This window comes from Carassius auratus, chromosome 6 (genome assembly GCF_003368295.1).
Source record: "Carassius auratus strain Wakin chromosome 6, ASM336829v1, whole genome shotgun sequence".
In the NCBI taxonomy this organism is placed as follows: domain Eukaryota; kingdom Metazoa; phylum Chordata; class Actinopteri; order Cypriniformes; family Cyprinidae; genus Carassius; species Carassius auratus.
Window position 1 is genome coordinate 9,590,858 of NC_039248.1, and position 16,605 is coordinate 9,607,462.

General features: G+C 36.6%; 2 protein-coding genes across 2 annotated transcripts; both read right to left on the reverse strand.

Annotated features, from left to right (window-relative positions):
• Positions 1 to 132: 132 nt before the first annotated feature.
• Positions 133 to 16,307, reverse strand: LOC113095335 (uncharacterized). The gene is made up of 11 exons (XM_026260887.1): positions 15,979 to 16,307; positions 9,403 to 9,550; positions 2,132 to 8,172; positions 1,958 to 2,028; positions 1,772 to 1,881; positions 1,562 to 1,684; positions 993 to 1,074; positions 799 to 913; positions 604 to 702; positions 435 to 511; positions 133 to 334 (listed from the first exon to the last, which is right to left on the reverse strand). Exons 3-11 carry the CDS (start codon positions 8,168 to 8,170, stop codon positions 250 to 252), a joined length of 6,801 nt encoding a protein of 2,266 aa, XP_026116672.1. The 5' UTR covers positions 8,171 to 8,172; positions 9,403 to 9,550; positions 15,979 to 16,307; the 3' UTR covers positions 133 to 249.
• LOC113095403 (serine/arginine-rich splicing factor 3-like) lies at positions 10,151 to 13,655 on the reverse strand. The gene is made up of 7 exons (XM_026260923.1): positions 13,500 to 13,655; positions 13,022 to 13,066; positions 12,679 to 12,889; positions 12,052 to 12,186; positions 10,889 to 10,927; positions 10,622 to 10,708; positions 10,151 to 10,536 (listed from the first exon to the last, which is right to left on the reverse strand). Exons 2-7 carry the CDS (start codon positions 13,026 to 13,028, stop codon positions 10,509 to 10,511), a joined length of 507 nt encoding a protein of 168 aa, XP_026116708.1. The 5' UTR covers positions 13,029 to 13,066; positions 13,500 to 13,655; the 3' UTR covers positions 10,151 to 10,508.
• Positions 16,308 to 16,605: the final 298 nt, after the last annotated feature.

A 16,605-nucleotide genomic window follows, 5' to 3' on the forward strand; every position in this document is an offset into this window, starting at 1 on the left:
ACTTTATTTTTTATTTGTTATTTTTTATTTATTTATGAAAACCGTTTAAAAAAAAAAATTTTCTCATGATTCCTTTGATAGATGGAAAAAACAAAAATACCTTTTTTTGTATCGACATAGTCTTCACTTTCACTTTTGATCAATTTAATGCATACTTGATGATTAATAGTATTCATTTCTTAACAGAAAGTATCTTACTAACCCAAACGTTTGAATGGTCGTGCATGTTGTGTGTGTTGGAGTTTGTTTTCAACAGCAACCAGATTTCTTCTGAGGTGGTTCTTTTCTCAATGTTGTGTGTTTCTTCTTCTGTGAGTTGCGCTGCACTAACATCCTAGTAGCAACAAGAAATGACACTTTATGCATTGACAGAAAACACACATATTTAACAAATAATAAATGGTGTGATGGGTTTTGTTAGTTTTGAGTCTTACTCTGCAAGACTTCTCATGCATTCTGACACATTCACCCCAGTTGCAGCACTGCACTCCATGAAATGCATGTTATACTCCTTATGAAATTAAAATACAACAAAACTTTTAGTAGAAATAAACTTAAGCAAAACAATTAGACAGTGATTTTGGTGTCACAATGAACTCTTACCCTGGCCAGATCTGCCCCTTCCTGAATCTGGACTTCACGATTTACAGAATCATTTTTGTTTCCAAGCAACATCATGATGACATCATCAGAAGCCCTTTCCTGTGTAACATTACCATAATGCAATTTAGGGAAGGGGACGTTTCCATATATTTTGACTAAAATAGAAGGAAATGACTAAATGAAAACATAAGCTACCCGAGCTTGAGAGATCCAATCTCGTACAGAAATAAAACTCTTTGAACATGTGATTTCATACATGAGCAGAAGCCCATCAGCCTTGTGGAACATTTGAGTGGTGATGCTGTGAAACCTTATAAAGAATTTTTGGATTAAATTACACACAAACAAACATCTTTTCCATCATGTATGATTTTGTTCTTGGGTCTTACCTCTCTTGACCTGCTGTGTCCCATATTTGCAGTTTAACTGTTCTGTCAGGCAGCACAACAGTCTGTTTAAAGGTGTCAACGCCTAGGTGCAAAAGAGTTTTAGCTATCTATGTATATAGTAAATATGTATCTTAACACTTTTTGCACTATTATTTTAAGTTTGAGGTCAGCAATTGTTTTAAATAAATTACATTTCAGAAATGAATCTTTTCATATTTTCATTTAATTTTTACTGTATCTTTAAATGAATACAGTAAATATTTAAAGATGCATTAAATTGGTCAAAAGTAATAGTAATTACATTAGTTACAAAAATCCTGATCAAAAATATTAAGCACCACAACTGTTTTCAATATTGATAATAATTAGAAATGTTTTTTTGAGAATTAAATCAGCATATTAGAATAATTTCAAAAGGATCATGTAACACTCAAGACTGGACTAATGACTTTGTCATCACAGAAAAAATTAAAATATCAGCGCATAAGAGACTTTTCTCATAAACAAATCTTGCTGACCAAAATTTTTGAATGATAGTGTATAGCTGCTTTAGTATACTAGACACTCACCAATAGTGGAGCGGAATTCCTCAGTGAACAGGCCTTCATGGAAACGTCTTATGAAGGAAGTCTTTCCCACATAGCTGTTTCCCACTATGACAACATTAAACTGAACTACTTCAGTATCTGAAACTATACGACAGAGTTTGTGTTCAGAGGAGTATTAGATATGAAACTTTAAGGTGCAATTACATGACAATATTTTATCTCTTTACTCACTCCTGTTCTTTAAATTGACTGTCTCCTTAGCTCCAGTGCTATCATGTTTTATGAGTTGGTCCAAAGAAACGAGACCATCACCAGTGTTTTTTGGAGCAGCTTCTTCATTTCTAGAGAAGGGGAAAAAAGTGAATTATTTTCTTATAACAAAGACATAAAGAACTCTTTCATAGCTCTGTGTCATACTTGGCTTCCATGTTGCTCTGCTCAGAAGCTGGTTGATTATCTGGTTGTAAGGTGAGGCAAGGATCACAAACCTTAACAAAACAGACATTTGTTAGTGATTTTGAAGAAAATACAATCTCCATTAAAGCTGAAGAACAAAATATAATGACATTTTCTAAACATAGAGATACACACCGCTAAGTCATCACTTTGCTGCTTGTCCTTGACCTCAGAGCTGTCTGGTTTATGATCTCCATCTTCTAATTCATTAGCCAAATCAGAATCAGCCAACCTACCAAGGCCTTGTTTGCCCTTATTAGCACGTCTGGACCCAAACTTCCTTTTAGATGATGGAGATGTCTTTTCTTGGCTTCCGGGGTTAGGGGTATCTTCTAGCTGATCGCTACTTGTGTGTGCACTGGAGACATCGAGATACTCTTTATTCAGTTTGTTTTCAGTAATATTATGCACTACAGACACCTCAGCACTTTCAAGGTCCTTCTTTTCTTGCTTATTTGTCTTTGAATTCTCATCTATCTCCCCGTCCTCTTTGTCTACATCCTCCCTTTCTGCTTTGAGTTGCTGTCTGGGATTTTTGTGAGTTGAACCCATTTTTCTTCTTCGTCTTCCTGGTGAGTTGGGTTCACTGTGAGCCGATGGCACTGGCTGAAGAGATTTGATTTCTGAGATTTCTGGCATATTGAGATCAGGAGCATTGGGTAAACCATCTGGGTTTGGCTCTTTGACGATTAATTCCCAATCACAACTCAGTGTACTTTGAGACGTCTTATTTAGTGCTCTCTCTATCTCACTGAGAAGTGAATCCTCTGGCTGATTAGAGGAACCGTGAGTTGTCTGTTGTCTCACATCTCTTACTAAGCTCATTTCAGGGTCCTGAGACATCTGCAGATTTGTGTCCTCATATCCATGTCTTTTTCCTCGTATTCCTCCTTCTCTGAGATTCTTCCGAGTTGAGCCCATCTTTCTTCTCTTCTCAATGGTAACAGTCTCTGACTGTGGATGTTTGGTAACATCAGCATTTTCTACTTGATTATCACATATTTGAAGGGTATTTTCAAGTGTTTCAGGCACTGTTGGTCTAGAACTGTTAAGTTGATCATTTTCAACTTTGAATTCAGTTACACTAGCTAACATTTCTGAATCAAGATCTGTGCTACTGACTGAAGAAATGTCCTTGGACTGACTGATGCTTAACGCTTCTTCTAAACCATCCTCTGCTTTCTTAGTTTCTCTATCCTCTGCCACACCAAGTACATCTTCATTATCAGCCATATTTTCCCCATGCATTACTCGTGGATTTCTCCGGGTTGAGCCCATCTTTCGCCTCTTTTCTTGGGTGGCAGGTATTTTTTGAGAGTTGTTTTCACCAACAACATCTCCCTGAGGGGCTCTTAGTTCTGGTGTAGGAATAACCATGTGTGTGTTTTCAGTTGGTTCAGGCTCTGAGACAATCTGATCAACATCTTCGTGACTAATTGTCAATACAAATTTGTCCTTTGTCCCCTCTTTGAGATTAATTGCCTCACTCAGACTATTGCTGTCATTTCCAGTATTGTCCATGCCCTTTTCCTCACTCACCTCAGATAGGTCATGGATATTCTGAGAAACTACCGTCTCTCCATTTTCTGGTTCAAGGAACATGTTTGAAGAATCCACTGGATGAGAAAATTCAGATGGGAAGGTTTGTTCAACCACTTCATCAAATTCAGTATTTCTTGCACTGGTTTCTAAATGTGGTTCTGTATCCTGTTCCATTCCTTCACTATTTCCATCCATCTCTTTGGATTCTGGTATTCTTCCCTTTCCTTTGTTCCCTCTGAGTGTCTTACGTGTCGAACCCATTTTTCGTTTGTGAACAACTGGATTCAAGGTTGGTTGATCGTCTCTATGAGACTCTTTAGGAATGACACTTTGTTTAGGATTTAAGTATGTGTCGACATCTCCCAATGGAACGTCTGAAACCATTTCAGCAGCAACATTTGAAGAACATTCAGATTCTATCAACAGTTCTGGATTTATGGTAGAGTTTGGATCATTTTGTTCAGAGTTTTCTGCCTGCAGATCTGATTTACAAACAATATCCTGAATGTCATGGTCTTCTTTATCAGCAGATGAACTGAACAGTTGCTGATGTACAAGAGATCCTGTAATGGGTTCTTCACGTGTTAATTTCTCTCCTGAGTCTGTGGTCTCATCACAGTTTTCTGAGTGTGATTCTGTGTCTCCCTCTGCTGGTGCTATGTTAACATCTCCAGTATTTTCCTGGGACCCTGCATGAGTTTTTGTAAAAGGTTGTGATTCTGAAATGTCACAGATACTCGCTGCAGCATATCTAGATTCATCTGGACTGAGTTCATCCTCCAAATTGCAGATTTCCTTTTCATCATGACCTTTTTTTAGTCCTTTATTCCCTTTGAGAGGTCTACGAGTTGAGCCCATTTTTCTCTTCTGAATAACTGGACTTGATTTTGAGTGGGTCTCTTCTCTGGGAGAATCTGCAGGTATGATGTTGATGTCACTTTGTTCGGGAATTGTGTTTATTTCTCCTGAAACGTCTTTCTCAGCCTTTCCAGGTACTTTCAATGCTTCCATGAGTCCATCAGGAGACCTTTGAAGAAATTCTGACTCATTAGTCATATTACCCTCCGCTGTATCTATAGCTCCAATAACTTCAACTTCTCTGACTAAAACAGTGGCTCCACATAGATTATTTTCTGTTTCTTCCGCTTCTCTGGTTGAGTCGGATGTTTTGTTCTGTGAATCAATTTCTAATTGTAAGTCTTTGTCGTCCTCTGCTGCCACTCTTTCAGCATCTCCAGTATTTTTCTGTGACTCTTCATCAATTATTGTGAGGGTTTGTGATTCTGTGATGTGACAGATACTTATTGCAGTGGATTCTTCAGACACTAATTCTGAAGTGCATGATGACTGCAGGAGAGCAGATTCAGATCCTTCAACAGGATCAACATCATTCTTTTCACATATTTCCATCTCCTGTTCTCTAGCTCCATATTTTAAACTTTGTAATGCAGATTCATCTGAACTGGGTTCATTCTGCAAACTAATTGTTTCTTTTTGAGCATCGATAATTCTGTCACTGTCAAGTGTCTCATTTTCATCATGTTCTATTTCTTTTCTTTCTCCTTTGTTCTCTCTGAGAGTTCTACGTGTTGAGCCCATTTTTCTCTTGTGAGTAACTGTGAATTTTGAGTGTGCCTCCTCTTTCTGAGTATCTTCAAGAATGATTGTGGTGTCACTTTGCTTCGGAATTGCATCTGTTTCTCCTAGAACTTCATGCAATGCATTATCAGATACTTTTAATGCTTCCAGTTTTTCTTCAGAGGAAGTGTTATTTTGAATCAAATCTGACTCAGTAGAAATATTGCTCTCCACTATAACTGCATCTCCAATAAACTCAACGTCTCTGATTAAAACACTAGCTTTACATGTGTTTTCTTCTGTTGCTTCCCCTTCAAATACTGTTGATTCAAACGTTTTGTTTTCTGAGTGTGATTCTGTAACTCCCTCTGCTGGCACTATTTCAACATCTCCAGTATTTTCCTGGGACCCTGCACGAGTTTTTGTGACAGTTTGTGATTCAGAAATTTCACAGACACTCGAGGCAGCATATCTAGATTCATCTGGATTGGGTTCATCCTCCAAATTGAAGATTTCTTTTTCATCATGACCTTTTCTTAGTCCTTTATTCCCTTTGAGAGGTCTACGAGTTGAACCCATTTTTCTCTTCTGAATAACTGGACTTGATTGTGTGTGTGTCTCACTTTGCTTAAGAATGATTTCTCCTGAGACCTCTTTCTCTGCATTTTCAGATACTTTCAATGCTTCCATGTGTGCATCAGGAGAAGTTTGAAGAAAATCTGACTCAGTAGTCATATTACTCTCCACTGTATTTCCAATTTCTACTTTATTTTCTCTGACTAAAACCCTAGCACCACTGATATTCTCTTCTGTTCCATATGCTTCCCTGTTTGAGTCAAATGTTTTGTTCTGTGCCTCAATTTCTAAATGCAGATCTGCATCTCCCAGATCTAATGTCAGAACTGCTGCTGGATCCATCTCCTTCACTCTGTCTGTTTCTTCACTTCTCTCATTGCCCCTATCAAAAGCTACATTCTCTGATTCTACACTGAAAAGTGTTTCTTCCTTTTCATGTTTCTCATTTAAATTTTCATGCAAGTCATAGACTTCTTCATTAGGATATTGCACAAACAGTTGTTGTACGTGAGAACCTGTATCTGTTGCTGAGTCTTCAAAACTAAACATTTCCTCTGACTTTGAGGTCACATCAACTGCAATATTCTCAGTCCCTTTTTTGTCTTTGTCTTTTCGAACCTCCTCATTTTCAAGCATTTTCGGAGAATTATCTTGTGTAGGACTGTGTGTTAGAGATATATTTGATGAATAATGCTCTTGTCCTTTACATAGCTCCTCATTTTCAATTGAAATGGTCTCTGTGCTTGTTTGTCCGTCTTTTTCATGATCTCTTACATCCATTATTTGTGTTAGATTGTGATCTCTTACTTCACCCTGGTCTGTCATTTCAAATGCATGTTCTGTTTCAGATCCTCTTTCATCACTTATATTCTCCTTTTCTCTCGTTGCTAAAATGTGGGGATCTTCCTCATCTCCCGTAATAGATTCTAAATTAGTCAGAGTATCACATGAAGCAACATTACAAACATTATTTTCTTGTTTAGTTTCTATATTAATAGTTTGCCTTTCTTCAACAGTATCCCTTATCTCTTGTGGAAAATTGGTTGTTGTGGGTTCATCATGGCTAATATTAGACACAGGAGTATCAAAACTTCTACTTCCTCCCACTATATGTTGAACCATAGGACCATCGTAGTTATTTAGAGTAGCTATGTCATGTTGACTTAATGAAGATTCCTGATCATGCAACACAAGTTCCTCTAATTGTGGTTCCTCTTTCTGCTTTAGAACCTCCTTCTTGGTTTCTGTGTTTTCATCTCTAAAGTCGTAAGATGGGGTATCTTTTCTTGTATCAGACACATGTTGGCTGTTATCACTTAAATGACTTCCTGCTTCTTTCAAGACTTTGTTTAGAACATCTAAATCCTCATTGAGTGAACCAAACTTAAAATCCAATGCCTCGTTCAGTAATGGAGTCCCAGTAGTTTCAGGCAGGGGTTTTTCTGAATCGACAAGGGGAAAAGCAACTGATTGGTTCATAGTTTCAGTTCCAACCGAAACATCAGGCTCTTTCAGCTCAGCTCTATCAGCCAAAAGCAAAGCTGATTCTGTGTGGGACGATGGATCATCACTTGCCACATCATCCCATGTTAGCGCCATCTCTTCTGACATTTTCAACGTTTCTTTCCTTTCATTCTCTGTCATGTTTTGTGAATGTTCTTGCACACCTACATTTTCACAGTTTTGCTCTCTGTGAGGTCTGCGGGTTGAGCCCATCCTTCTTTTTTGTCCAGAGGCACTGGGTATTTGGTTTTCTTGGTGACCGAATGTTTTTGGTTCATTAAACATGACTGAATCCTCCCGCAACTCATCACATTCAGCTACTGTGACAGCAGTAGAATGGACAGATGGCCCAATTGCCTCGTCTATGGGCATATCACTTACTACCGCTTGTGAATGAGAGGTTATTTCTTGATGGTGGATTGTACCTTTTTCTTTATTTTCTGAAACTGCAAACAAAAGAGTTGTTCCAGACTCCCTTTCAAAACCAGAACTTTTGGTCTGAAGGGACAAATCAGAAGGAAAACCTGATTGTTCTTCTTCTGTTAGAGAAGCATGTTGTTCCACAGTGGTTGATGTGTTTGGTTGAGTTACATTTTCTTCATCTAACTCTTCAGTGGTCCTCACGTCATCAAGTTTTCTCTCACCTTTAAACCTACTAGTACTCCTGCGAGTTGAACCCATTTTTCTTTTCCGTTCTGGCTGTTCAGTCTCCATGAGTGAATCCTTGTGACCCCTTGCATGTGGAGGACATTCTAACGCAGATGGTTGTTGTTCAGTGCTTGAGCTTGGTGGATGATCAAACTGAGTTGCATGGTTATCACTGGTGGTGTGAAATTCACCTCTTCCATCCCCAGACTCTGCAGTCTGCTGAAACCCATCATCATCATCATCTTTTTCATTATTTCTGTTAAGACCTTTAGGACCTCGTCGAGATGAACCAAACCTCGGGTTCTTCTTGGATTTTCTGTCTGACATGGCTGTGTTCATGTTCATATGATGAGACAAATAATGGGGATAAGTCATTTCTAAACATCTTTGACATTTAGAAATATGATTAAAAAGGAAACCAGAGAGCATTAGTGATGCAACACTTATATGATTCATACCAACTGTCATGCATGTGGTCTCAAATCATTTATTCCACTTGTGATGATACTTAATGACAGTGAAAATTAAATCACACTAGCGAGCTGTTTTGTATAGGCTACACTCTAAAAAAGCCAGGGTTATTTTTTTTTAACCCAAATGCTGGGTTGAGCCTTTTGGGTATTTTTTATAGGGTATTATTTTTTATATTGGGTAATTTATATAGGCAATATGTATAGCCTATTAGAAACGATATAAACAATGGTGTAAAAAATAATTAAAGGAAAATAAAGGAAGTTAACATGCAAACCAGTGGTTGTGTGGCTTATTTTAGAAAAGTTTAGAGGATTTAAATTAATCTGTCAACATTATTTAATGTATGAAGTAAAAAAAATAAGCTAGTAATATAGTACAAATTAATAAACTTTATCTGGGTTAAATCAACCCCTTTACGCTGGGTTAAATAAACAACCTAATTTGCTGGATAAAATTAACCCAAGATGGGTTCTGTGCTATATTTACCCAGCCCTTGGGTTAACAACAACCCAAATGTTTTTAACCCAGTGTTTTTTAGAGTGTAGCAATATACTAGATAGATATAATGTAAGGAGTTTTTAGAAATAATATACTGTTTATCAAAAACATAACACTTGCCATCAAACATTTAATTTGTCATCATGCAGCTATACTTCACATTCTCCATATTGACGAGTAATGACAGCAAGCTTCCATCCATCCTAATTTGTTGAGTATTTATTAAATTATATATATATATATATATATATATATATATATATATATATATATATATATATAAAACATGATATGCAAATTCACGTTGTTGGATGGATGAAGGTTCTGTCATGGCATTATCAGAAAAACTAAAATAAAATGAATTTGAGACCAAGTCTTTACTCAGATGATCATAATGTGAAAACAACATCTAAACAAACACGATTTACGTAGTCCAATGTTAATCTGAATAATCTGAGGATGAAACCACATAATTTGTATGTAAAACTTTGCATTTCCAAATGCAAAATGACAAGTGCATAGATATTAGATGCTGTGCCCCCTACAACTTATGACACTAGGAAAGTACCATGATAAACAGATGTTACCTTCCGGTGCCCCTTTCAGGGATCCTTCCACTTTGCAGTCTTGGGTGTTTTAGCAGCACACAAAGCTCAACAGTTTTAGGTGCCTGTGTTTCTCTTTTGAAGGAGGCTGAGCTCATGTAGCTTCCTTTTCGCTGCTACCCTCAACTTCCTGTGTTGTTGACACAAATTGCATCGCAAGTTAAAAGTTGAACTTGAAGTACATATTTCATGAAGAGAGGTGTTGCTGTGTGAACGACATAAGCATTTTTTTTATCTTCTCAATTGTGTGCTAGAACATTATAAGTGCATGTTTGAACCATGAGTAAAAATTCATTTTTTTCTTTGTGAGTTTACAATATTATATTCACATTTCTCAAACCAAGCACAGCCCTCTGCTGGCCTTTTAGTGCACATTTTAAAGCTTACTGATGTAACCCAATAGCCTATGATATAATTTAGAACAGGAAATACTATGTTGCATTAATGTTGCAGCATTATAGGTTAGTTAATTCATAAATCTATTTTTCATTACTAATTCATGTTTGTTTACAATACATTGTTTATTCATGATGAAACTTGAAATAATGTATAAGTAAATGAAAAAAAAATCATCTACATCAAAATAGTGTTTATGATACCTAATATCAATACATATGAGAATGAATTGAACCTTACAGTAAAAAGGTTAACACAACTTTTTAATAAAAGTAACATTTGAACAACAAATCAACAACAAAGTGTGAAATGTAGAGAAAAGCCATACAGTGAATTCATAAGGAACTTCTTTTAATGGAAGTACAAAAAAAAAGCATACAAAATCGGTTTCAAATAACTATCCAAGTCAGACATGAGTAATTCCAATCAGAACTTGTTTACTGCCCAAAGAACATAAAATTACATTCAGATATTTAGGCAGGATGAAATCATTGCTACCCATTAAGCACAGATATCTTAAGTAAAAAAGGATACTCAGAACACTATGGAGAAGATACATTTTAAAAAGACTTTGGGGCAAAAAAAACAAAACAAAAAAACAAACACCACCACATCACTGGTTTCCAATCGTCCTAGTCTGTTGAGGAGCGCGCAGACATGCTTTCTCTGACAAGGCTGGCCTTAAACATTTCTCACTTCCGACCATTGGAACGTGAACGACTGAAAAGAAAGACGACAAATTCCATGAGCATAATTAAATATTCCAGCTGTGCCATTACACAATTACTCACAAGTGTAAACCTACCTGCGTGATCTTGAGAAAGACCTTGCAGGTTTATAGTTTCTATCACGGGACAAAGACCTCTCTCTTCTCCTCTCTCTGGAAAGGGACCTTTAAAAGCCAAGTAAACACGTATGAATATGTTATAGCTACCTCATTACCAAGAAGTTCTAAGATGAGAGGCAAAGTTACAGTTTATTTTCAGAAGAACAACCATGAATAAAAATGGAAATGCAGTTATGGTGTTGACATTAGTTGCAGAAGGGTTATAAAAACATTAAAGCAACTCACCTGCTCCGACTACGACTAAAGCTCCGCCTCTTAGGAGACCTATATGCAGATGTAAGAAATACTGACAAGTCAGGGGTCAATATGGCCAAAAAAATATTCATGATGCTAAAGCTTCATGAAATAGTAATACTGATTGGCCTTCGATGAAGGTCTTATGAAGCCCAATATGGGTAAAAATTTTCAAAACAGCTATCTGTAAGAAGTTCCTGTAGCAGATTCACTTGCCAAATCTTTGGGCATAGATCAAAAACACTTTTGGTATGAAAACTACTAAAGGGATGTAAATGTATGGTTTGAAAAAACTCTTTGGATATTGTCTTATATTTATTAAAATAACGAAAAAGGTTATATCTCAAAACCACCAAATTAAATTCAGTGTGATTAAGCGGGAGGAAAAGGCATAAACTTACTATTTTGTTTTCAACAAGCTAGATATGAGGCAGTGAAGCTGAGTGCTGGTCAGGAGGGTGTAATTTGCGGGGAGATTTTGCCAGATGGTTGCTAGATGTTTAACAGCTATACAGTAGGTGGCTGTAGATGTCAGTTAGATGAGGACTGCTGAGGATATGTTGTCATGTAGACATTTTGGGAGGGGCATAAGACCCGTTGATTGGTTGTAAGTGTGGCGTGGCTGGATTTGCCGATCAGGTTAACGTTGGAGGAGGTGAAGGACCCTGAGAGAGGCATGCTCAGAAACCAATGGGCTGGTGGCCATGCTTGGATCATGTGAGCTGATTGGTGTACGCTGGTCACATGATGCTGAAAGAGGGCTAGTTGACTGACTCAGAGGTAGAGGAGTAGAGGCTTGGTGACGTCTCTGAAAGGGGGGGTGGGGTGGTCAGCTTCATTAATATAAATAGAAAAATGACATAAAACCCAAACAATGAGAAGATTCTTTGGAAATCCTTCACTACAATTCAAGTTAATAAATATCTCTGAGCCAAAACTCAATGTACTCGCTGGTTAACCAATCCGAAGGCTGAAAACTGATCAGTGCAAGGAGAGCGTGGGGAAGGTTTCAAACAGCTTGGCCGAATTTATGAAAAGATGCTGGTTTCGTCAGTCTCCACACCTAGGCTCATCACTCTGCCCATAACTAAGCTTGTGATGAAAGGGTTTTTAAGACATCTAGTATCGTTTGAGAGCAGAAAAAGAAACCATACCGGCGTCTAGGGGGTGGGCTGCGCCCTCTATGATCATCACGTGGGCGACGATTCCAAGCAGGGGGTGGTCCTCGATACCTTGACCGTTTTTCACCACTGGACAGTTCAACTCGCACTCGACAGCCACACATTGTTCTGAAACAAACAAACATGGAGTTCTAAGAACAGTTTACAGAAAGAGCATGTCACATTTCTAGAGCATACAGTACAACCACAAAGTAAACAAATAGCAAAATAACAAAACAACAAAATGAGAAATGTTGCCATAGAAATTAGGTTAAATAAGTTTATTTTATTGTATTTAAGTTCATTTTTTATTTTATTTCAAGTAATATTATCATTGTTCTGTATTATTAGGTGTTGTATATTTACCCCAACTCTTCTAAGACACTAAAATGGATAAAAAGTTCCTTGGCAACTAGCTGAAATAAAATAAGTTTTATTATTTTGATTAAACTATTTACAATCTTAGTTTACAAACATTACCCTGATACAGCGATGTGAATCTTTTAATAGTTTCCATCAAAACCACAAGATGCAATTCTGCAAACCTTTGTTTAATCGGGATAATCTAATCAGCAGGACAATGGCTGTTCCAGAGCACTACATTTAAATAGATATTCTTACCTTCCATCAAGCTCCCTCACAGCATCGGTTGCATCTCTGGGGTCCTCAAACTCCACAAAAGCAAAGCCGGGAGGATTTCTTGCCACCCATACGCTCCTCAGGGGACCATAATAGCCAAATGCTCTCTCCAATTCTGTTTTATTACCACTGTTGCCCAAATTGCCAACATAGACCTTACAATCCAGTGGGCAGTCCCGGCTTAGGGAAGGATCTGTAGTGGAAAAACAGTTTAGTTTTAAGTATTATCATCACTCTGTATTTCCTATGTCTACCCCAACTCTTTCAGCACACTAGAATGGATCATAGCTGGAATGGATGTTAAAAGAATGGAATAAAGACTCACCTCCCATATCTTCACCAATCCCAAACTCAGCTGCACACCTAAAAGCTGCAAGAAATTAAATATAAACACGGAGACTATGAATGTGCACTTAAACTGTTTGATAGAAACATATATTGTCAATTGAATTGACTTTGGAAACAATGAAAACATTAGCATGCAACACTGGATTACTCAAAGGATTTATAACACTCATTTAAAGCAGCTTCATAGGAAAAATACAAACATACAAACGACTGTAAAACTATTTATAGTACACCAATATTTTAACATTTAAAGTCTAATAAAACGCAATACGAACAGATTTGTTACATACTAAATGTATGTAACGTACCAAGCTAACAGGCCAACCTGAGCGTCTACACATTTCAACCACGCAAGAACAGACATATCAAACTGATTTAAATAAGCAAAATCGACTGCATTCCAAGCTACATAAAAATCATACAGATATTAAATAACATAAGTTGATTTTTCTTACCGGTAAATCTGCTTTGTTTGCGTTAGCGAAATCAAAAACGAGCCACTGCAGCTAAAACCGCGATGCTACCCCGCTAATAGCGACCGGCTCGCGTAAACGTAAAGCACTTCCGGTTATCATCAACAACACGGACGTCGAAAGAAAAGCTCCCACACCTAAAAAACATCTAAAGGGCGCTACATTTCTGCTCTGAAACACACATAAGACCGATATTTAAAGGCTGTAAATATGTTATTGTTCACATCTCAGTGTCTAAAGGATGAAAATTGTCGAATTATGGTTATGTGTAACACAACTTACCTTTTCGTTCCTTGTATAATGAATTAACTTTCCCTTCTATCTCAGGTCTACTTCGTAAAATACTTAGTTGTATACAACGAAGTTGTCAATTTGTTAACATTAACAAATTAATTATACACTGTATATCATAACACAGCATTTATTACGTTAGCTATGTAGGATAGGCCTAGGCTACTAAGTATAGAATATTTTATACGTACAATGTATTTGATCAAAATCATCAGATATTTTGGAAACGTTAAAAAATAGAATAAAATGTAAATAATTATTTAAATAATTTATTTATATAATTAAAAAAAAAGTAAATTATTATTGTTATTTTGTATGTTGTTACATGGTGATGAAAGATGTAGGCTAATATGTGCAACAAATATTATAATCTCTTTCATTAGCAAAATAAGGGGTCATAGAGGTAACAGAGCTTCAACGACTAATTTAGGTAAAATCTTGGGGCAATAGTTCAGCCCTTGTTTTGGATTAAGCAAACACCAGTGTTATGTAACACACCTTGTATTCAAATAAAGAGCATTACGCTGACTGGCTTTATTTTTGTCTGACTGGGCAGGTCTTCATCATCCGTATCATACTCCAACTCTTCTGGGGTTTTGTCTTTTGTATTCATTGCTGTTTTCTTATGTAATGTCTAAACAAAAAGAGCATCCCTTGGAGAAACCAATATATTTTCCTCATTCTTATGTTCCATTTGTAGGCTATTTGTATGCAAGACAATGTGAATTTGTGTTACCACTCATGGCACAGAATGTTTTTTTTCCGCCCAGATTAGTACTGCACATTCTGTTCTGTTTTGCTTCCTGATGACTGGTTAGCCTCCCATGAACCCGCCCTCTCACTCTCCATAAAGGCAAGATATACATATGCTCTGAAGCATGTGTACACACACACACACACACACACACACACACTTTTAGTTACTTAGACTCGCACACAATGAAATGAAACTGATACTAAATTACATGGACTTTATGGAAAGTATATTTTAATACAATAACATACATGATATACATTTCAGTGACACTCAAACAAGACGAGATATAATCATAAGAATTTTACTTTTTAATATCTGTTAAATGTCATTATCATTATGAAGTTTGAAATGCAAACATACATTGTAGATGATAAATCAGGTTAGCTTTTATAAATCTTTGTTTAAACATTTGAACAGATTTAAGATTACATTTCAAAATCTCACACTGAATTACACTGATAGACCATTCACAATTTTGACTGAATTGTGATTTATCTCATCTGATTGCTTATATACATATGTAGCCTATAGTGCAAAACAGCAAGTGTCAACTTGTTTGGTATTGGTTCTTGGAAGTATTCTTCCCATTAAAAATGATAAGAGATTGTTTAGCATGCTGCAAATGTCCCTACTACCTGAGAGATCACAAGGTGTCCTGAAAAAGGTGTCCTGAGATATTCTCTGTAAAAGCAATATGACCGTCTAAAGCTATTACTTATCCAGTCAGATGACTTTGAGGTGCTTTCTGCCAGACAGTTATTTGTTTTGGGCTTTCTTACATATCTTTGGATGATAGTTTTTTTTTTTTTTAAGATGGAGGTTGCAATCTATCTTTGGAATAGCATACTTACACTACCGATCATATTTTTTTTAATAATTAAGATTTTCATGTCTTGAAATACATGATAAATGTTATCTAAACGTCAAATAACATATTTTTTTGCATTATTATTATTTCTTTTATAGAAGGCAGTCTGAGTAGTTTGACAGTTTGCAATGCTTTATGGAAGTGGGTGGTTACTGTTGAGCTATTTTGCCACTAATTACATTTAGAATTGATCTGATGGATTGCTTTTCTGAATTAGGCTATAGGGTTACACAGTTCTTTACTGGGAATTAGACAAATATAATTTTTTTAAATAAAGTTGAAACCACATTTGTCCCTTCTACAGAAAATCTCAAAGTAAATTAAAAGAAAAATTAAAGAAAAATACATTTAAATTATTTTACCAATTAAAACTACTTCCGTTGGGATAGGAAAATATTTTTTTTCTTTACTTTTTTTTTTGTTCTTTATTACCCACACTCTTAATGACACACATCACATGTATTAGTTCTAGTCTACAATTTCCTGTTATTGGCGACATAAATGTGGTTCCTTCCATAGAATGCTGGTACATAGAAGGTTATTACCTCTCGCTTTGTCCTATGCCAAAAAGCAGGTCCGTGCATTCAGGCGAATAAAGACACTCACACATGCCATGCTAATTCCACTTCCCAGACGTTTGTATTAAATGTTCTTAAGCTGCATGCTAAAAACAGACGACGCGTGTGTGCAAGACCAGGTTTGTCAACTTCAGTACCACTTCTTACCTCCGTTGCGCCGATGAGTCAACAGAGTCTCTTCCGCACGTTCCTCTGTGAACTAGAACATTTAGTTCTTGACGCGCGGACCTATTGATCTGAGAAAGCAGTGGAAAAACGAGCAGGATTTTTCTCTTGTCTGTGACCCAAAAAAAATCGACTTTATTTGGCGACAAGGTGATACTCCTATAATCACTCCTTATTGCATGTTATTCCTTACAGTCGTTTCCATCCACAATCCTCATGTCCTCTCTGAAAATATCTATCTATATATATTTTTAAATTGGATACCATGGATAGACTCTGGACCCATAAATGCTTCTTTTATTCATGAAACAGATAGATGAAAATGACTATAGAACCTTGTATGATACGGATCATGACAAAATAGGAAAAATGTGAACAAACTGATCATTGAAGTTTGCTTTTATTTATATATTTGCTAAAGATCTTTGG

Excerpts from the sequence above, each read along its gene's own strand:
- LOC113095335 (XM_026260887.1), bottom strand. The coding sequence starts at position 8,170 with ATGTCAGACAGAAAATCCAAGAAGAACCCGAGGTTTGGTTCATCTCGA. Across the intron at positions 703-798 it reads ATTGGATCTCTCAAGCTCGG|GAAAGGGCTTCTGATGATGT; the intron begins GTAGCTTATGTT and ends AATGTTACACAG. Across the intron at positions 512-603 it reads AAGGGGCAGATCTGGCCAGG|GAGTATAACATGCATTTCAT; the intron begins GTAAGAGTTCAT and ends TAATTTCATAAG.
- LOC113095403 (XM_026260923.1), bottom strand. Across the intron at positions 10,928-12,051 it reads AGCCCACCCCCTAGACGCCG|GTCTCCTAAGAGGCGGAGCT; the intron begins GTATGGTTTCTT and ends ATCTGCATATAG. Across the intron at positions 10,537-10,621 it reads TCTTTCTCAAGATCACGCAG|TCGTTCACGTTCCAATGGTC; the intron begins GTAGGTTTACAC and ends CTTTCTTTTCAG.